Below are 22,544 nucleotides of genomic sequence, written 5' to 3'. Positions count from 1 at the left end.
TCCTGATATAATAGCTAATGAGCATAGACAGCTCAGTCAAGTATGATATGGTGGTGAGATAGACCTTAGTAGAAGCAGCTGTAGCTCTATTTGTTAGGCGCCAGCCTGTGCTCCTAACATCCAGAAGTTGTGAGGTTCTACACCCAGCACATCTTTTAATTGTGGCATACTACTTTGAAGGTGCAGATTGATGAGGTCACAATGAGGTCAGTTTTGTGCAACTGAAGACCTCCATTTTGCAATGAGGGAAGCTGAATGTTAAGGTGTGTATCTGTTTATTCTCTTTTTAAGTGCTGATAATGTGTGCTGTTTTTTCTTTGCTTTCAAAAGAGAGCCGATTGCAGTGCTGTTTGTTGAGAAAAAAAGGGGGTTGTAAAAGCCATGTGTAAATTATATTATTGTTTGGGCAGAAATGTGGTTTGTTATCCATGCAATATAATGTGTTCCATTGTTATGGTGTCATTATATTTATTAGTCAACAACAACACACTCCTGATTTGCCAAACAAATCCTAAACTAGAAAAAACAAGGAAGGCAACCAAGTCACATCAAGGTCTGCGAGGGGGAAGCTCAAAGTGCCTAACTTGGCTCACAACTTACAAACCAAATATAGTGTAACATGTCAAAAAACATGTCACATTATATGATGTTATAGGGCGCTCTCAGTGTGAACCCTCAGTGATAGGAGCCCAGCTCCGACACTTCACTTCTGGGTCAAGGCAATAAGCCTCCACCCGCACACCATCATCGAGCGCCCTGTGTGTGCAGAAATCAAACCAATCAACAATCAAAGTGAGTAAATGAAACTCAACACAAACAACCTGAGCGACCCCCACACAAACCCTGCCAGCCAAACCCCCTCAAAAAGCTCACACAAAATCACAAACAAAGACAAAAACCATACCAAAAAGTGAAAAACATATCCAAAAGAAACAATACTTATCCAAAACTGTCACACAAACGGAAAAAACCGCACCAGGAGGAAAGGTTCAACCGTGCTGGTTTCGGGAGGAGCCCTTCTTCAGGAACCTGGCCTCCAACAGAACACAAGCAGAGAGGAAGGCTGGAGGGCGGGGTGCCCGGGAGGGAGAGCACACCGGCTAAAACAGATCCACAGGTGACATCATGCACGAACCAACCAATCATACTGTGCCAGCACTCAACACAATCAGAACCACAAAAAAGAGAGAGAGAAAGGGGGAGGGAAAGGGGGAGGGAAAAGGGAACACCCACCAATAGGAACACCACAATCAAAAAAGTCCCCCCCCACCACACACACACAAGCACACCACACACTGCATCCAAAATCCACTATCCAAAGGGAGCCAAAAACCCTGTTAAACAATGGTATTCCATTCCACACTTTCGTTAAGGCCATTCGGCTGAACAGATTGTAATTGAAAAATCCAATATTGTTCCCTGAGATTCAGATGAGCCTGTCGATCCCCCCTAAAGTCCCAAGGGACTTGCTCAAGCACGAACCAAGATAGGTCAGTAAAACAGTGACCAAGATCAGCACAGTGGGGTACCAGAGGGGCAGACTGATATCCAGTACGGATCTGGCTTCTATGTTCTTGCAGTCTGACCCTGACACTTCTGCTGGTCCGTCCCACATAGCACAAACCACACCGGCAGATGATGACATAAACTACCCATTTAGAATCACACGAAGTTTGTGCTCTGAGGTGGTAAATGCGTTGAGTCCGGGGATGTTTGCCAGGTAGAAATTGACAGAGATAAATGACACATATCACAATGTCCACATGGTTGATGGCTGCCCCCACTGTAGGCCCGACTCCTGGTAGCCCAAAAGGTCCTTCAAGTTCTTAGAACGAGCAAAAGCAATACAGGGGGTTCTCCTTAAAAATAGTATGGTGTCCCAAAACATGCCAATGCTTCCTCACAATATTAGCTATCTGGTGGGCTTGATTGGAAAATGATATGACACACACCTGTTTCTCTAAAGGTGGCCGAATGGCAGGAGCCCTTAGCAATTCAGGGTTAGCATAGCGGGCTCTATGGTACGCTCTTCTGAAGAAGGGCTCCTCCCGAAACCAGCGCGGTTGAACCTTTCCTCCTGGCGCGGTTTTTCCGTTTGTGTGACAGTTTTGGATAAGTATTGTTTCTTTTGGATATGTTTTTCACTTTTTGGTATGGTTTTTGACTTTGTTTGTGATTTTGTGTGAGCTTTTTGAGGGGGTTTGGCTGGCAGGGTTTGTGTGGGGGTCGCTCAGGTTGTTTGTGTTGAGTTTCATTTACTCACTTTGATTGTTGATTGGTTTGATTTCTGCACACACAGGGCGCTCGATGATGGTGTGCGGGTGGAGGCTTATTGCCTTGACCCAGAAGTGAAGTGTCGGAGCTGGGCTCCTATCACTGAGGGTTCACACTGAGAGCGCCCTATAACTTCATATAATGTGACATGTTTTTTTGACATGTTACACTATATTTGGTTTTGTAAGTTGTGAGCCAAGTTAGGCACTTTGAACTTCCCCCTCGCAGACCTTGATGTGACTTGATTATATTTATTAGGACAGAGAAAAGATGAAAATTACCTATTCAAACTCACTATTGGAATTATTGATGAAAAAACACAGCGGACGTCTGCCTCGCGTCTAACAAAGAGCCGCAATTACGATAGTTGAAACGGCATTGAAATCCAAAGTTAGACCAGGGTTTCTTACGTCTACATAATACACGATATTTAGACGCAGTTGCTCGCTCAGGTAGCGCTCATCTAGCATCCCCATTTGGCACGCCATGGAACGCCCACGTCCAGAGCTGGAGACGGGACTATGCTTTCGATAGACGTCAGTTCGTCAAGTACCTCATAGGGACGTCTATGTGTCGTTAATTACCCAATTAACATTAATTAAGACCCTTAACTCCGTAATTATTCACTTACATCGGTACGTCCAAAGCACGCCTAAGTTAAACGCAGTAATAGAGAATTTACCCCTAAATGTCTTCCATCTAGATTATATCAATTGCTCTTGTCCATCTAGCTTTTGTAAGACTCCTTTTATGGTTAAATGGGAAGATAGATTGGGGCCTTCCTGGAACAAAAAGGAATGGGCCCATATTATGAGAGTTACATGGAAGGTTTCATTTTCTGTTCCCTTACTTGAGATGGGGTATAAATGACCATGCTTGGAGCAGTCTGGATATTAACTCATCTCTATTTTATTTTTTAAAATGTTTAATGTAAGCTATTTGACCTCACTAAAACTTTGTTATTTTATGGGAGGACAGGATCCTACTTGTTGGAGAGCTTGTGGTCATCTGGGGATTTGGAGCATTTATGGTGAAGGTGTCCTAAGTTTATAAGTGTAAGTTTCCATCTTAATTAGAGAAATTGGTGGACTTGATTTTACAGTTGAATCTTGAGCTTATTTTCATGCAGCTTCTCCCAGATAGTTGGGAGGGAGGATTCTCCTCATGGGTTTTATCTTGTCTTTTGTGTGGTCAAGTTGGAAATATCAAGGTATTGGCAAAACAAGTATGTCCCACTCCTTTGCAAAATTGTTGCCCAGCACTTTTTATAAAATTTGGGAGAAATGTCTAGAAAAAGACTATATTTCTTGATTTGTTAAAATTTGTTTATGTAAGGAGTGGTGTATACTGTATATCACAAGAATGACTTGGAGACAGTAGGTATTATACAGTATCTGTCAAAGGAAATGTCTCATTCAAGGATTCAATGACCATATCTATGTCCATTCCAGAGGAGAAATTAATTACTGACTGAACTCTTTTAAACAAGATTCAAAGCTGTTTCTTCATCTGCTAGATAAATTTACAGTGGGGCTCATTTTTCTAAGTACTAAAGACACAGAAAGTACATAACATAGTAACCTATGGTCTCGGGGCTAAAGGGTCTCCCGTATGAGGAAAGACTGAGCAAGTTACAGCTCTACTCTCTCGAGGAGCGTAGGGAGAGGGGTGACATGATTGAGACATTTAAGTACATCACGGGACGGGTCGAGGTGGAAGATGATATCTTTCTCCTGAAGGGACCCTCGACCACAAGAGGTCATCTGCTCAAACTCAGGGGAGGGAAGTTTCGTGGAGATGCCAGGAAGTACTTCTTCACGGAGAGAGTGATTGAGCATTGGAACAAGCTTCCAATGCAGGTGATAGAGGCACACAGCGTCCCAGACTTTAAGAATAAATGGGATACCTATGTAGGATCCCTACGAGGGTCAGCCAAAGGATAGGATCACTAGGGTATAGACTTGAAAAAGCGGGGCAGTAGAATGGCATTCTTACAAATCTACTTAAATGGGACATTAGACTTAAAAGGGAGGGTCGATGGTGTGGGCAGACTTGATGGCTGTAGCCCTTATCTGCCGTCATCTTTCTATGTTTCTATAGTACTTTGTGTGTTTAAGTGCTTTGAAAATAGGCAGAATCTTGTGGAATTAGTGATCAAGATCATGTAAAGGAGTCTGTGATATTACTTTATTTTTTATGTTTATCCACCTTTCAGGATTATCTATTGTAGGAAGACCAATTAACTGACATTGCTGCTCCTGCTGCTACTGATAGATGTGTCCAGCAGCTGAGGAACATGAATTTGAAATTAATGTATCAGCAAATCATGTTTCTTTTTAATGTAGTTTCTAGCCAGAAAAGCATTCATGCATGACAGAATGCAAGGTTTGCCCTTTTGATGGTCATTACAAGGACAGTGTCTAAGATCAGGCTTATTTTAGTTTTATATCACACTTATAGAATGTGGTGAATGTTGTTCATGGACATAGCCTCAATAATGTACATTATTGAGACTAGAAAAAAGGTATGTACTCTGCATCACCATTTTGTGGCAGGAATGTTGGGAGGCATGGAGGAAAAGAGAGAGAGAGCTGCCCATGAGAGAACAATCCACTACAAAGAAGCCAACTGCTCAATATTGGGGTTGCTCATGCACCCACAGCACTCACAGAGCTGGCACCTATGATCCACTATGTCGCACATACTGCCAGAAAGTGTAGAACTATAGTGGCAATCACAGTAGTTATCTCCATCCACCTACCTGGCTGCTTAATTTTCTGCTGTATTGTTCCCAATGGTGCTATTTATTAACTGAGCACAAAACTTGCATTAACATACATTATCATGTTAGATACTGTGACTGGCCAATGATCTGTCATGAAGAAAAAGGCCACAAGAGGGAGCACAGTGCCCACTTGGGATGGTATGTGAGTGAAATATGTCAGCAAGGCCACCGGGTCGAGCTCTGGAGACTGGAGCCATAGAGTAAAGGCAAAGTTTTTCTCCTCAGGGAAATACAGTTCCCAAGTGGCTTAGAGGCTTGGGGGATGTTCTTGGGAGCTTTGGGAAGCAAGGAAAACCCAAGATGAAAGATGGAGTCCTCCAGTAGTCCCTAGCAGAAGGATATCTCAGAGGAGGGATCTTGATTAAGGCAAGACTGGGTCCCTGGGTAGAGTTAATCCGGAGCCTTCTGGATAAAAGCAAGATGATTAGAGGAGAAGGAGGAGACCTGAGAGGAACTATTGGAGTCCAGCTAAGCCCAGAGGAAGAAGGTCCTGTGGCAAAGCTAGTTTAGCAAGCAAATCATAAGTCTTGAACAGAGCTAGGGGATGGACAAAGTGTGAAGTGACTGTTTTAAGAAGTTGGAGTAATTTTCAACTCTAATGCCTGCCTCTAAACCAGTGGTTCCCAAACATGTCCTGGGGGACCCCCAGCCAGTCAGGTTTTCAAGATATCCCTAATGAATATGCATGAGAGAGATTTGCATACCTGTCACTTCCATTATATGCAAATCTCTCTCATGCATATTCATTAGGGATATCTTGAAAACCTGACTGGCTGGGGGTCCCCCAGGACAGGTTTGGGAACCACTGCTCTAACGGAACAAACAAGAGACACCGCTCACCTAATAAGATGGCTGCTGAGGATAATGGTGATATTACATTACATTCTCTAATGGCTGAGATTCTCTCTATCAAAGAAATCCTTCAAGAAAACCAGACCTCCTTATCAAAACTTTGTACAGAAATGTATGAAATCAAAACTCATATGGAAGAACTAAAATCTAGAATGAATGTAATTGAAAATAAATGTTCAATTTATTCTGAAAACATCAGAGTACTACAGAATAAATCTAAGGTGATCTTAAACTTATGGATGCAGTTCAGTCATGTTTATTGCTTTTCAAATCACCAGGATTCCATCTCAATAACGGTTGTTGTTGTTTTTCTGGTTGACGCGACTGTGTTTTAAGCCATAATTTAAACTTACCAAATCTTTGCTATGTGTTATGGTTTCCTTTCAGTCTATATGCTTTAGAAATATTTTCCACACGCAATTATAATTTTAAAATACTTCACCTGAAAGTGTATTGTTTTCTTATTGGAGTGGAACAAGCTAATTATTTGTTAACACTTACCTGCATTATTTGGCATATGTTACTGGTTATGGGCACATAGTTCCCAATTTGTAAGACTTAAGAGCAGCTCATCTGAAGCTGTATTATTTTTCTTAATGGAGTGGAATAGACTCTTATTTGCTTTATAAGCTTACTTCATCATTTAGATGCACATATTTCCTGAGACAAAGTGTTTTTGTCTCATTCTAATTAAATGGTTAATACAGCACAAGAAATTTCATTTTATCAATCTGCATTTCTTTGCTTGTTCCTTTTTATCCGGTTTAGATATCTCCTTTTGAATACCGTTATATTATATTTCTATGGCCAGATTTCATAGGGTATGTATGTTCACATGCACATATAGATATTTTTTTGGAAGATATTTGGAAGATATTTTGAAATACTGATTGCATTCTAGTACATTTAATGGAGTATTTTGCTGTTGAAATATATCTTAAGGGGGGATGTTGTGAGGTTCCGGAGATTGGACCTCCATTGTTGATGCTTTTCTATTTTAAATCTATTGGTAGTTTCTTTTTTCTTTCATTGGTTGTAATACTTTCTTATATTACTTGATTTTTATAAGCTGCAATATTGGTATGGATCTTTATGTTCTGAATAAATTTCTGTATAGTCCTTATGAGTCCTTATAGCCTCATGAGGGGATACACTATTTAATGCGTTTAGTTTCCTTTACCGTTAAAGGGTTAAATAACCCGATTTTTTAAAAAAATTTAATTAGATATCTAGGTTCTATGGAAACAGATGTAATTCACCCCCAGGAGACTCACTTGAATTTTTCTGACTCGCAAAAGCTGGGTAATAACAAATTTAAACTCAGTTTCTTCACCAGCTTTAAATAAAAAAGGTGGGGTGGCTATTTTGTTAAAAAATTCTTATCCTGCTGTTATAAATAAACAATCTAATGATAATCAGGGCAGGTGGGCTTTTATAGAAGTATCAATTAATAATAATTCATATATCATAGTTAATTTGTACGCCCCACCATTCAATTGCCACGGTGATTGCTAATTCTGGACAAAGACTTATTATAATAGGAGGGGATTTTAATTTGGTGCAAGATCGAATTTTAGATAGACAATCAAATAGCCCATACAGGTACACTAAATCTCATATGATAATCAAGGACATTAAAAATTTGTTTGGGTTACTTGATCCCTGAAGACTTAAATCCTACGGAAAAGGGGTATGCATTTTTCTCACTCCCGTATAATAGTCATTCTCAAATTGATTTATTTTTCTAATCTCTTCTTCATTAGCTCAGAATATTTCTAAAACTAGTATTCTAAGTAGGACAATTTCGGATCACTCTGCTGTGCTTCTCCATTTGGATAATATTTCACGTACTTTGCCAAGGCCTCTTGTGACAATCCTGCAACCCCGAAGTTTGTCACAGAGAGATTTGGTAAGAGTTACAAGCCCAGAGCAGAAGGGCGAACCAAGTCAGAGCCGGGGGGAGTAAGTCAGCTGACTATCCTGTGTACTCAGAGGGAGAAAGGGAAGCAGGTACAGAAAGCTGGGACCGCTCTGATAATGTCCTGAGGTCAAACAATAAAGATTGGCCTTATTGGTTTGCAGATTCTGTGAAGCAGAAGGCAGCACAGCAGGGTGCCTTGAGAACAGTTCAAGCCAAGGGAAGAAAAACGTTCTCCCCTGCAGCAAAATGGGAGTGGTTTCTTCCCTCAGCTTAAATGGAGACTCTGTAATGAGCTAAGGAGAGCAGGAGGAGAAGCAGGCAGAGGAACAGAAACCAGATCAGGGAGGAGCCCCAGGACGGAGGAAGGAGTCCTGTGGAAGTCTGTGCTGACTAGGGAGCAGTCAGAACCACTGGCAGTGAATGACTGGGTCATGGAAGAGGTCCAGGTTAGGAGCCTTTCTATTGATCCGTGTATGCCTGAACCTATGGTGATAGAGGACAGTTATAATCTCCCTGAATCTCAACCTGAAGGAATGGAGATTTCCTAGCCTTGAGAAGTGTGATAAGAAGGTATCTTTCCAACTTACCTTTTCTACCTTATGTTAGGAACTGTGAATGTTGTGACAGAAGTTAATTCCTGGAAGTATGCCTGTGTAAATCACAATAGTTTTGACATGTGGCTTCAGCCTGAGTGAGGAAGCTGCTGAAAGCCTCTAGTTTCATATTACAAACCTCCTGCCTGCTGGTAGCTGGTAACCAATCATCCTAAGCCAGCTGTGAAGCACAACTAGCTCCGTGAGCTTTGGGAGCTGGGCAAAGTTAACTTAACGACTGCTCTGTTCGCCATGCAGGGTCTCTGCAAGGCTAGCTTAAAGAATTGTGGCATATGATTTTCCTTTGCAAGTCTGTTTTGAATTGAAACATTTTGACTGTGAGAACAAATTGCCTGTTTAAACACAAGCTCTGGTGAAGAGAAACGCATGGACTGTGTGGCATGTAGCGAAGCCCAGAGCTTTGGGATTTATGTTTTGATTTATGAAGAATCTTTGTTTTGTGCAACCTTTTTCACCATTGAAGCAGTGTTACTGTGTGTTGCTGAGGCTGTGCGCCTAAATAAAGTTCTCAGCTTTTGATTCAAGCCATCCTGACTACTGGACTGTTTGTAATAAAACCTACTTCAGTTGTTCCAGGGATATCCAGCTTGCAAGGTAACCCTACTTTAAAGGGGCTCACGCCAGGTGTTGGAAGTGTGTCACTGCCTAGCGTTGGAAAACCGCTCGGCCAGAGACTAGGTGGTGACACTCTATGGAGATTTAATTCCCTACTTCTTAAAGATGACAAGTTTATTCAATTTATCTTTGAATAAAGAATCAGATATGATGGGATGCTTTTAAAGCAACTATTAAGAGATTACATCATTAGTTATTCAATAGGGAAAAATAGAGAACGTAAAAAGAATACAGGCTGATTTGGAATTGGAAATTAAAATACTGGAAAATGAATATATTATAACTTCTTCCCCACAAATTTACACCAAACTTCAAGCTTTAAAATATTCATATAATTCTACCTTAATCTCTGAAGCTCTTCATTGTATGAATCTAAGAAATTCTAGGTTTTACATGGAAGGTAATAAAACTAGCCATACACTTGCGCAATATTTAAACTAAATTAAATTAAACCTTAAGCTTATATACCGCATCTTCTCTATAAGGATAGAGCTTGGCATGGTTTACAAGAGTTTTGAAGAAAGGAAAATATAATAAGAATTAGTGATTATATAGAGAGCAGCGGAATTTACATTTTTGAAAATAGCCACACTTTCAGATGTTTTTGAAATAATTGGAAAGAGCCAAGTTATGCAGCTGGACAGGAAAATTATTTCAAAGCTCAGTAATTTTAAAGTAAAGAGTTTTCCTTAATTTTCCAATATAGATAATGCCTTTTAATGAGGGGAAAGATAATTTAAGCTTTTGGATAGATCTGGTAATATCAGGTCTCACAGAATTCCAGGGTAGAGGAATTAAAGGAGGAAGAGTGCCATGCACGATCTTAAATGTTAGGCAGGCACATTTAAAGTAAATCCTAGAGGTTACTTTAGGGAGCCAGTGAAGTTTTTACAAAAGCGGGGAAACATGATCATATTTGCTTTTTGCAAAAATCAACCTAGCCGCAGTATTCTGGATCTGTTGAAGTCTTTGAAGAATTTTCTTGATTAGATTTAGACCGAATTACAATATTCCAATCTCGAAAGAATGATTGATTGTACAAGGACAACAAAATGTTGTTGGTGGAAACAGGATCTCACTTTTCTCAGCATATGGAGATTAAAGAAACATTTTTTTTTTTAAACCAGAGAATTAAGATGATCATTGAGTGAATTCAATCTGTAGTGAAGATCCAGAAGGCAATGAAATAGACGAAGATAGTTGATCTAGTTTTGGGCCATGCCAAAGTAGTTTGGTTTTGGACTCATTCAGCTTCATTTGCCCAGTAAGGGCCCAAGATTGAAATTTCATTATGCATGCTATTATATTCTCAGCGAGGTTTGTGAGATTCAAATCTATCTCAAGAAGGACAAAGATGTCATCTGCATATGTATATAATGTTTCAAAGGGAGATAGATGGAAAAGTTTTAAAGTAGACATATAGATGTTGAAAAGAATAGGGGACAGAGGTGATCCCTGCGGGACTCCGCATAGTGGCTTCCAAGAAGATGACATGGTGCCATTCATATTGACAGTATATGAGCGAGATCGTAAGAATTTAGAGAACCAGTCTAAGACTGTAGAATCAATGCCCATCTCAGAAAGTTAGTAGATCAAGATATTGTGGTGAACAACATCAAAGGCCAGAGATAGATTGAATTGTAATAGGATTGCAAACTTATTATGTGAATGTAGTTGCTGAACCTTTGAAATTAGTGAGACCAATAGAGATTCGGTACTGAAGTTGGGTCTGAAACCATATTGACAAGGTAGAAGAATGGAAAATCTCTCTAAGTATGATGACAGCTGAGCAGATATGATAGACTCTAATATTTTGGCCAGGAGAAGAATATTCGTTATAGGTGTTAACTAGACAGTGAAGTTGGGTGTAGATCAACTTTTTTCAGTAGTGAGGTCAGAGCAATGTTACCCATCGCTGCAGTAAATAGACTTGATAGTAAAGCAGAATTTATAAGTCTGGTAAGAGATGAAACAGACTGGGTGGGAATTTTTCATATAGGTATGAAGGAAATGGATCCAAGGCACATTTACAAGATCTTAGTTTGTGACACAATTTTGAAACCTGAACCTCAGATACATACTCAAAGACTGTCCAGGTTCTGTCTTCTGGATGAGATTACTGTCACTGATCACCAGAGAATTGTAAGAAACTAATAAAGGAAAAGATTTTCTTATAGCAGCGACCTTGTCATTAAAATTTTTTGCTAGATCGTCCACTACTGGAGAGGAAGGATGTATAGATGAATCATTATTAGAAGTTAAAGTGCGCTAGATGTTAAACAGAGTATTACTTTGATTATTGGACCTGATCATTTTATCAACGTAAAAATTTTTCCTAGCTTTTTTTATGCTGTATTATAGAACCTAATACTGTCCCTCCAAGATTGTCTATCTGCAGGAGATTTAGATTTTTTCCATTTATGCTCCAGTACTTGGCATTTCTGCTTCAGTTTTCTATGATAAGGAAGATACAAGGGGGTTTTGCAGAAGTGGGAAACAGTCTTAGTAGATAGAGGAGCAAGAGAGCAATAAGTAATCTCAGAAAGATTTATCCAATTATGCCAGTTGACTTCTGAGGCATAATTGGTTTTGGACAGAAAGTGAGCTGATTAAGAAATTGGGTCCAGAACTGTTCACTCACAATTTTCTGTGGAAGGTAATAGATTTTGAGACACAGGATTGAACCCCAAGTTGAGACATGACGGTGGAGGACCAGACGAACTCCACCTGACCAGAAGAGATAAGAACGTCTTCGAACATTCGACTAGCCCGCCTACTTCGAAGGGCTTTAAACTAGGTAAGTTGGGGGAGGGTACCCACTCACATTCCAGAGCAGTAAGTAACTATCCTGAGGGGGTGAGTTGCAACTCTGAGTCTGAGGTAAGTACACTCACTGAAACAATACTTTAGGAGTCACACTGACTCAGGCGGGAGATTCTACGCAGGGACTTAGCAAACATAAGGTATGGAGGGCTATGTATGTTAATGCACACAGTTTGGGCAATAAAATTCTGGATTTAGAGACAGAAATAATGAACCTAGATGTAGTGGCGAATATCCGAGACTTGGTTCACGACTCACACGGGTGGGATATGGTTATCCCGGGTTACAACCTACTTCGTCGAGACAGGGAAGGCAAGCTAGGAGGAGGGGTAGCACTATACACTAAAGAAGACATCAAAACTACCAAAATCACAGATGTCAAGTACACCAGGGTGAACCTGGCAAGAGGAAACGAAAAATGCCTGTATCTCGGTGTGGTATACCAGACCTCCAGATAACAGGAAGACAAGAATATAGAATTAATCAAGACATAGAGAACATCACTTTGCGTGGGGACACAGTACTGTTAGGGGACTTCAATATGCCCGATTCAGATTGGAACGCACTTTCCGCAACAACCAGCAGCAGCAGAAGGTTATTAACCTCCATAAAGGGGGCACGACTCCAAACAATTGGTATTGGAGCTCAGTAGGGACCAGGCGATACTGGACCTGGTACAAACCAATGGAGAAAGTGTATCGGAAGTTTTGGTAGGTGATAACGCTGGCCTCCAGCGACCACAACATGGTATGGTTCAACCTCAGGAAAGGTTTCACTAGAACAAACATGACAACAAAGGTCCTCAACTTTCGGAGCACTGACTTCAAACGCATGGGAGATTTTGTCCGTCGGGAGCTGCATGACCAAGCTGAAACCGATAATGTAGAGGCTATGTGGTCAACCCTGAAATCTACCCTACACGAAGCAACAAAACGCTATATAAAAACAGTAAGCAAACGACGGAGAAATAATAGACCCCAGTGGTTCACTACAGAAATCTCGGACCGTCGTTAAAAGAAGAAAAAAGCATTTATTTCCTACAAGCAGTCAGGAAAAGAGAGGCAAAAGAAGTCTATCTGGCCAGGTCTAAAGCTGTCAAAACGGCAGTCAGAGAGGCCAAGCTTTAATATAGAAGAGAATCTAGCAAAGGACATTAAAAAGGGGGATAAAATCCTTCTTTAGGTAACATCAGTGATAGAAAAAGAAACACAGATGGGATAGTACGCCTCAGGAAAGCAAACGGGAATTATGCAGAATCGGATTCCGATAAAAGCTGAACTACTAAATGAATACTTCTGCTCAGTCTTTACCTGCGAGGCAACCGTGTGTCCGGTCCACAGCTGCAAGCAAGGCAAAGCTCCGGAAGACCCATTTTGGAATTTCGAGTTTACACCCAGCAGCGTCTACTGCGAACTATCAAGACTCAAAATGAACAAAGCCATAGGGCCGGACAATATACACCCCAGGGTGCTTAAAGAGTTGCGTGATGTCTTGGCAGAGCCGTTATCCGTGCTCTTCAATCGTTCCCTGAGTACAGGAAGAGTCCCCTTGAACTTGGAAAACAGCTAATGTCATCCCACTCCACAAAAAGGGCTGCAGGACAGAGGCTGCGAATTACAGGCCGGTGAGTCTCACCTCCATAGTGAGTAAACTCATGGAAACACTAATTAAGCATAAATTAGATACGATCCTGGATGAGGAGACTCTACGGGATCCACGCCAACATAGATTTACCAAGGGAAGGTCCTGCCAATCCAATCTAATTAGCTTCTTTGACTGGGTAACAAAGAAGCTGGATGTGGGGGAGTCCTCGACGTCGTGTACATAGACTTCAGTAAAGCTTTTGATAGCGTCCCACACTGCAGGTTATTGAGCAAGATGAAATCTATGGATCTGGGAGAAACATTGACTGCATGGGTCAATGATTGGCTAAGCAGTAGACTTCAGAGAATGGTGGGTAAACGGTACCCCTTCCAAAATGTCGGAGGTGACCAGTGGAGTGTTGCAGGGCTCGGTCTTGGGCCCGATCCTTTTCAACATATTCGTAGGAGATCTGACTCAGGGCTTCAAAGTAAAATCACATTATTCGCCGATGATGCCAAATCTATGCAACATTGTAAGTAAGAGCACTTTGCCCAACAGTATGATGCAGGACCTACTTCTATTGGAACAGTGGTCCTCGACTTGGCAGCTAAGCTTCAATGCTAAAAATGTAAAGTCATGCACCTTAGCAGCAGAAATCCGTGCAGAACTTACACACTAAATGGTGAAACCTTGGCTAGGACTAAGGCAGAACGTGATTTGGGGGTGATTATTAGCGAAGACATGAAAATTGCCAATCAAGTGGAGAAGGCTTCATCGAAGGCAAGACAAATGATGGGTTGTATCCGTAGAAGTTTTGTCAGCCGGAAGCCCGAAGTCATAATGCCATTGTACAGATCCATGGTGAGACCTCATCTGGAATATTGTGTACAATTCTGGAGACCACATTACCAAAAGATGTGCTGTGAGTTGAGTCAGTACAACGAATAGCCACCAGGATGGTCTCGGGACTCAAAGATCTCCCGTATGAGGAAAGGCTGAATAAATTTCAGCTATACTCGCTCGAGGAACGTAGAGAGAGAGAGGAGACATGATAGAGACGTTTAAATATATCATGGGCCGTAACGAGGTGGAAGATAATATCTTCTTTCTTAAAGGGCCCTCGACCACAAGAGGGCATCTGCTGAAAATCAGGGGTGGGAAATTTCATGGCGACACCAGGAAGTATTTCTTCACCGAAAGGGTGGTTGATCATTGGAATGAACTTCCGCTTCAGGTAATTGAGGCCAGCAGCGTGCCAGATTTATAAAAGGAAATGGGATATACACGTGGGTTCTCTAGGGAGGTAAATTCAAGGGGGGTAGGTCATTAGAGTGGACAGACTTGGGCTATGACCCTTTTCTGCCGTCATCTTCTATGTTTCTATGAAGATAGGAAGACAGAAGGCACCTAAAAAGTGGTTGGACCAAGGGACTTGTTCCCAACAAACATCTTCGACTAAAGTATTATAGTCAGTAAGGTCAAGAAAACTAATGATAATCAAGAGAGTGCCCCTTTTCATGGGTTGGAGAGGTCTTAAGTGAGGGGAAACCCAGAGAGGTGAGAAAACTGCAGAAATTCAGTCACATCCTTGCTAGTGTTATCTCTGGATGGAGATTGATATCACCAATAATCAATAATCTTTGAATTTTTAGGAAAGTTCTTGTTATGATCTCCAAAAACAAGTTCAGAGGATTTGTTCCAGGGAATTGGAGGAAGTATAATAACAAATACTGAATGGGTGACGATGGAGCTTATCGTTGACAGTAGCTAGCATATTCTAATGATGTATCATTACCCTTTTCGAGAATAAAAATAGAATCTCCACAATAGTGGACTCTCATAATGATGTATATCACTCTGATTTTGACATTGCACTTCAGGTTTTCAAACCTTTTATACACAGCTTTACACCTCCAGAAATTATTTTTTTCTGAATCCTCATTCCATGAATTGTAGGGAATGGAGGTCTGATAAGTTCTGATCCAGGGCATCAGAATACAGGCAAGGTCAAGTGCACAGGCAGTTCAGAACCAGGCCAGGTCGGCGCACTGCCCTAGGCCCTGTGTACGGATCCAGGCCTTGTGTACGGATCTAGGCCTGTGTTTGGATCTGAGGCCCTGTTTCTCATTCCCTCTCCCTCCAGTCATGTATACATTCTAAGCAAGGACAAGGTTTGCACCTTGTGACAGAATGCTGAGGCATTCCTCCTCCCTTCCTGTCACATATTAACCTGACACACATTTACCCTTATTCCTTATCTTGTTTAAGCATCCCTTATATGGGCAACAATCAGACTGCCTGAGCAGGCCTTGACTTAAGGCTAATCAAGAAAGCTTAAGAAGTATGCATTATAACCTTTAGACTGTCACATGCCATAGTAAGAATGGAGCTGCATTACCCTAAATGGGCTGGATGTTATTTTGTTGCTCGTGTCTATATAGTATTAGAAAGGACGCCTCAGCCCCACCACTCCACCGCAAAAATTATTTAGATCGCGGGAAGCATTGTGTGGTGCTTCATCATTGGCTGTCTTTTCTGAGTTTAACCAACTTAAGTGTTTTTGCTTTATTTTTGCATTTTTTAACTTCGTTGTTATATTTTTGATCTGGTCATCTCTTAAATACACCACTGTTATATTGTACTTATTGATAGTGATCAAACTTTAGAATAGTACTTATCTCAGCCAAACCTGGGGAGCCAGACCCGACATGTTTCGCACATAAACTGTGCTTTCTCAAGGTTCCTCCCGAGTCGGATGATGGTGGCGACCTCGGTTGTTGCTTATAGTAAGAATGGAGACATATCAGAAATGTACACATTGGGAATCACTTTATTGTAACTGTTATATTGTATTCATATGTCACGTGAAATAGTAGCTTTGAGAAGCACATGAAATAAATAAACAATAAGTTACCTTGGTCTAATCCTCACTGTAAATGCATTATGAAATTATAACCTTGTAGAATCTGTTGTAGTTCCTTCCTATTTCTCCTACTGTAACCGCGTCGAGCTCTACGAACATGGAGATGATGCGGTATACAAACCTAAGGATTAAATTAAATTAGATTAGATTAGATTAGAGCATTGAGTAAGTAATTAATGGAGCTATGATTCCTCAATAAAAAGGAGGAGAGACCATTCATTTGGAGTGCCTCCTCCCGACTCTAAGACTGCGTGTGTGTGTTTCCTTTTTGTAACATTCCTACAATGAATTTACTAGAAATTTCACACATCCTGTTGTATCCAGGGAACAGAATGTCTATTGGAAAATAATTTTTAATATTAAGAGGTTCTTCATGTTATTAAGGATATGCCCAAAGTTAATGATGCTTAAATACAGAATTTTACTACGCATTCTCAGATCTTTTAATTCCCAAATTACTATATCTGCACAATGCTATGGTTCTGGATGAGTCCTATAGGGGTTCTTTCTTAGACTCAACTATAATAGCTATCCCTACGCCGGACAGAGATCATACTAAAGTAGAAAATTATAGACTAATATCCTTAATCAATATAGATAACAAAATATATGCCAAAGTGTTAGCTACTAGACTACAGGGACCAAAATGGATTTACTATTAACAGATATCCTTGTGATAACTCTCGTCTCTTATGAAATATAATAGCTCAAGCTACAAATTCTAGAGATTCTTTAGTAGCACTTTCATTAGATGCTGAAAAGGCCTTTGACAAGATGATTGGGAATACTTTTTAATGTCTTGATATGGTTTGGTTTTAGCCAAAATTTTATTCGTATGATTAGGGTTTTGTATAACAGCCCCCAAGCCTCTATCTTAGTTAATGGTATCCTATCTAAATTCTTTCCTCTTAAGAGGGGTACCAAACAAGGCTGTCCACTATCTCCTCTTTTGTTAAATTTGGTTCTTCAACCTTAGCAATAGCTATTCGGGAAAATCATGCTATTAGAGGTATTTCCATCAATGATTCCTCTTTTAAACTTTCAATATATGTTGATTGATATAATACTATACACCTTGTAGACTCAGTCTCTCATTTATTATCCTGTATTAACGAATTTTCAACTTTCTCTGGTTATAGAATTAACTGGAGTAAATCATCTCTATTGCCCTTGACTCCTTATGACTAAAACACCATGGGCTTCTTTTACTAAGGTATGCTAGCGTTTTTAGCGTGTGCTGAAGATTAGTGCATGCTAACCCCCACGCTATGTGGAAAATACTAACGCCAGATCTATGGAGGCATTAGCATGTAGCACATGTTAATTCCGCTAGCGCAGCTTAGTAAAAGGAGTCCCATATCTCTCATTTCTCTTTTAAATGGGAGCCTGATAAGATCAAATATCTAGGCATTTGGTATGGTTCTACAATGGATAGAACAATGTCTCTGAACTTTAAATTTATAATAGAACTAACAACTAATATTCTAGAATCCTGGTCTCCCCTTTATCTTTCTTGTTGGGGCAGAGCTGAAGCCATTAAAATGGTATTAGTTCCAAAGCTTAATTATATTTTCAGTATGATACCATTTCCATTCTCAGCTGGGTTATATAAGAAAGTGGATAGCCTAATGAATAACTTTCTTTGGAGATCAAAGCCACTTAGGATTGCGCTTTATAAACTATAATTGCCTAAATCTAGGGGTGGTTTTAAACTTATCAGATTTTAAAAGATATCATTTAGCGTTCAGGCTTGCTCAGGGTTTAATGTGGTTTCATAATTTTGACAATTGGAATGTCCCTAGACATTAACATTTGAAAAAATGTTATTTTTTTCTGAATCCAATACATCTGTTGCATTTTATGGATAAATTTCCATTTAATACTACTTTAAAAATAGTTAAATCATCAGCCCTGAACATATTCTCATTCTACAGAGCTATTAATGGCGATATTAGGGAAAGGGATCACATCCCTCTGTAGTTTAGCAGTATCTTTGACTCTTGACTTTTAACTGATATAAAGATACTATGTCAATCTAGAAGCATTTGGGCTCTTTCTCACTTAATCATCAAAGGAAGATTATTTTTAGTAAATGAATTCGAGCATATTTTGGAGTGTACTGTTATAAGATAGTAATCTTTGGCATCAATGTCTCAATACCTCTTAATTCTCTATTATCTACAAATAAGGAGGCATCTGGTCTCTCCAAATTCTTTAAGATTATAGGCCCGCTACTGTTAGGTAATGAAAAAGTGTCATAGCTTTATAAAATATTAAGGGAGGTTGATAGAGAGAAAGATGTCTCCTTTGATTATATATAGTCTGGTGACCTAAATGTAAATCCTGGGAAGTTGGACTGGAAATTATTTTGGACACACTCTGCAAGGCCCACTATGTCGGCATCTATTTGCCAATCACCTATTTTGCTTTATATAAAGCTTATTGGACCCCACTAAAATGGCTAGAGTATTACATTCATCTTTGGATGTGTGTTGGTCTTGTCATCAGCAACCTGGAACTCTCTTGCACCTTCTTTATACATGCCCTAATATGCAAATTTATTGGTCGGGTATTTGGTCCAGAATTCAAGTGATAATGCATATGAATAATAATGTGTTACCTTTGTCATATAAATCTATCATACTGCGTTCCGCAAACCCAGATATCTCGTTACTAGCATCATTAAAAAATCTTTGATTCTATGATTACACTAGCCATTCATCATATCTGCAATTGGAAAGATAACTCTAAGCTTAACTTCCTTGAATGGTGAAAACCATCTCTGTGTTAGGAAATATGAGGAAAATAATGATTAAGCAAAATAATATTGCTAATTTTACTAGATGAGTTCTATAAGGACTTCAATGATAATGTTAATTGACCCTATTTTGCTTTAAGAGTATGCAGCTTATTGTAGCATTGATATACTTTATGTACATTTCTGCAATATACTGTATTTCTGTTATGTTTATTTCTGTATTTTAAAAATTCAATAAAATATTATTTTTTTAAAAAGAAGATGAGGTAGAACTTGAGGTAGGTTATGGAAGTGGTCAATAACCACTTCACAGGTCGCAGACCTGATGGGCCGCCGCGGGAGCGGACCGCTGGGCGGGATGGACCTCTGGTCTGACCCAGTGGAGGCAACTTCTTATGTTCTTATGTTCTTATGTTCCTGCAAGCACTAATAAGACTTAGCAGGGAAAGCTTGAGAAAGGAGTTGGAGCTCTAGCAATGTTTTGTTGATTTTCCTTTTGGCTTATTAACCAGGGGTGGAGAATGACATGGAAAGACATGTGAAAAGGATAAATGTCATCCAGGGTGAGGAGGTGAATAAGCAAGAGACAAAAAATCCCTCGTCTGCTATAATGAGAGTACTGCAAGAGCTAGAAGAAAAAGGCAGAGGAGAGAGGAGGACAAGTGAACGCCTATGTGCAAGTAAGCGTCTATGTGCAAGGAGGTCAAGGCAACATTTCCTAAGAGTCTGAGGAGTCTCTGTCTGGAAGAAGGAAAGTTTTGAGAAGTCACCTTGATTTAAAAAGGACTGAGCTAACGAAGCTTTACCTCTGAGTTTTTCATAGAGACAAGGACCTTTTCACATGGCACAGTTGATAAGTAACCCCTAGAAACAGCAGCTGGAGAACTGATTGCCCTAATCAAGGTCTGGGAGCCCATTTCCTAAACCTGACTGGCCCTGATCCCAGTAAAGTACTTTGGCTTTTCTGTTGGCCATCATTCAGAGGAAGGAACATAACCTTATCATGTAATGGTGTGATCATTGTGGAACTAGTGTGCCAAATCTGGTGGGGATGTTGCAGATCCATTTGTGGGGATGAGCAGATTCTCTGAGTCATTGGGGAGAGAGATGAGTTTAGGATGAGCCAGGCTAGGGTGGAGGAGAGTGAGAGGCAGAGGACCAGAAAGGCCCATAGCCCAGTCAGAGCCCACATGTGAAAAGGTGCAGATTTAATTGTGCTGTAGATAAAAGGTACCTGGGCAGAGTAGGAAGCAAGCATTTTGGTTAATTCCAGGGATGCAGGTTTCACTCAGTCAAGGAGTCACACTTGGGTTCTTGTTTGTTTTTGGCCCATAGGTTGGAAGCAGAAGGAGCATCACAAGTGGCAGTGGAGAGGCCAGATGAAAAAGAGGATCCAGCTCATTCAACCCATAGGGAGAGAGAACCGATGGCAGAAGTCCCAGATCTCGGAATGGTGGTGACATTGCTAAAATTGGAAGCAGTGTGCACTTGGATTTCCTCTTGTCTTTCATAGCTCTGGCTTATCTGCAGAAGCCCTTCAGGATCATCACCATCACACCCCATAGACTGAGCTGGAGAGTGGGTGGGGCATGCTTAGAGCCCCAAGGGACTTAACCCAGAAGATCTGCAGGAATGGACATGGAAACCAAGAAGAATCAGTAACTTTGATCTGTTTCAGGACTCTGGATTGGGAGGGATATTCTGGGGGGAAAGTCCATGAAGGAAGAAGATACTCCAGTAATAGGTAATTGATATGAGTGTGAGGAGACACCAGAGCCAAACTTAGGAGGGCCAGGGTGCTGGGAACTGTCTGACAGGGAATATACTCTGGTCCTGGGAGATTGGGAAATTGGTGAGGTCTAAATTCAGGAGGGGTGGGATGCTTAGGCCCACCCCTGGAGAATGATGCATCTGCAAGAGGTGATAATACTCAGGCCCTTAGGGGCAAATTCTATAAATGACATCCCAATTGTAGGTGGCGATAGGTGTCTTACCGCAGTCTAACCAGACAATCAGGATGCATGTTTTTAAAAAAAAAACATCCCGAGGCAGGCTGCCTACATTGTAGGCATCTTCAAGAGCCTAGGGAGGCACATAGGGCTGCCTAAGCTCGCCAAGGCTAGGTGTGGACATGGTTTCGCCCAGTAGTGGCTTAGGTGAGCTTAGGTGGCCCTAGGCATCTCCCTAGGGCCATGAAAAGTGCTTGAAATCATTTCAAATAGATGCAGTCACTAAACTGATCACAGCAAGGGAATCTCATTGCCGCCATCAGTTCAGTGGCCAAGGCAGGGACCTGCCCATCCTCCGTGAAGACTACCGGTAGGAGGGATGCCCAACCCTCCTGCTGGAATCCCCCACTCGCAAAGAACATCGGCAGTATTATGATTGTAGCATTGCAAGTGAGGCAGTAAGACAGCCATAACCTTTCCCGATATGAATTAGGGGTTGATTTAAAGTAAAAGAAAATTCCTAAAAAAAGTTTTAAAAGTTAAAAAACAATATTAATTCCAAAAAAAAGTTTAAAATAACAAAAAAGAAAATAAAATGAATTAATTTATTAGTCTGAGAGGTTTTAAAAAATATTAATTAAAATAAAGTATTAAATTAGCTACGATATAGTAAGAGTTGTGGAGGTTTTGTCCATGAAAGAAAACCATCACCACAGAAATTAAGGGTGAAAGCCTATATGATCCCTTTAGTGGTACTCTGAGACATTACCCTTCACATTAATGAATATATCTTCATTACTTTGCTTTTTCTATGGAGCTTCTAAGATTCTGATTGGCCAGATCCTTTAGGCCATCCAGCATCTGTCCTCTCTATACCCCTTCTTCTTCTCTAGTGCTGCCCAATATTTTGATTCGATTTGGCCTATTGAACTGATTTTTTTATTTGATTCACTTTTCACACCCAATCAGGTGTGTTATTTTTTTTTTTTCAAAATGTCCTGGTGGGTTTATTTTGTAGCCTCATTTTTTTTTTTTTTTTTTTAACTTTTTATTTATTGAAACTTTAATATAATAAACAAGCAAAATACACTTGCAAAGGAATTAAGAAATTAAAACCTAAAGTCTCAATGACTATACAGGTAGATATATATGTAAGGAAATAAAACAAATTTAGTCCACAAATTAGATCCAAGAACAAGGAAATATAACAAATACATAAAGTATATATAAATCTCAAATAGACGGATTAGAAGGCATGATATCTCCCCCAGACAGCCGGTTCGTAATTTGTAGCCTCTTAACCCATTCCACCATCCCACAACCCCAAGCCAGCACAGGAGCAGCCTGTTCACTGTGCTGCTTCTGCCTGCTGGCCACAGCCACTGCTGCTGCTGCTGCTTAAGTAGACCCGGAGGTATGTCAGGACTCTCTAAATCAGTCAGCCTG

At 40.4% G+C, this 22,544-nt stretch overlaps 1 protein-coding gene across 6 annotated transcripts in view; it reads left to right on the top strand.

The window, feature by feature from the left end:
* Positions 1 to 22,544, top strand: part of ITGBL1 (integrin subunit beta like 1) — a 541,162-nt gene that overhangs the window by 312,669 nt on the left and 205,949 nt on the right. Inside the window, exons 8-9 of one of the 6 annotated variants that reach the window (XM_033948884.1) lie at positions 19,662 to 19,829; positions 20,485 to 22,054. The exons of the other annotated variants lie outside the window; for them this stretch is intronic. Coding sequence (XP_033804775.1) covers positions 19,662 to 19,829; positions 20,485 to 20,609 — 293 coding nt within the window. The 3' untranslated portion in view covers positions 20,610 to 22,054. Of the gene's footprint in view, positions 1 to 19,661; positions 19,830 to 20,484; positions 22,055 to 22,544 lie in introns of those variants that run through there. 6 annotated transcript variants of the gene reach the window in all.

This window comes from Geotrypetes seraphini, chromosome 6 (assembly GCF_902459505.1).
Source record: "Geotrypetes seraphini chromosome 6, aGeoSer1.1, whole genome shotgun sequence".
NCBI lineage: Eukaryota > Metazoa > Chordata > Amphibia > Gymnophiona > Dermophiidae > Geotrypetes > Geotrypetes seraphini.
This window is presented reverse-complemented; position numbering and strand designations above follow the sequence as displayed.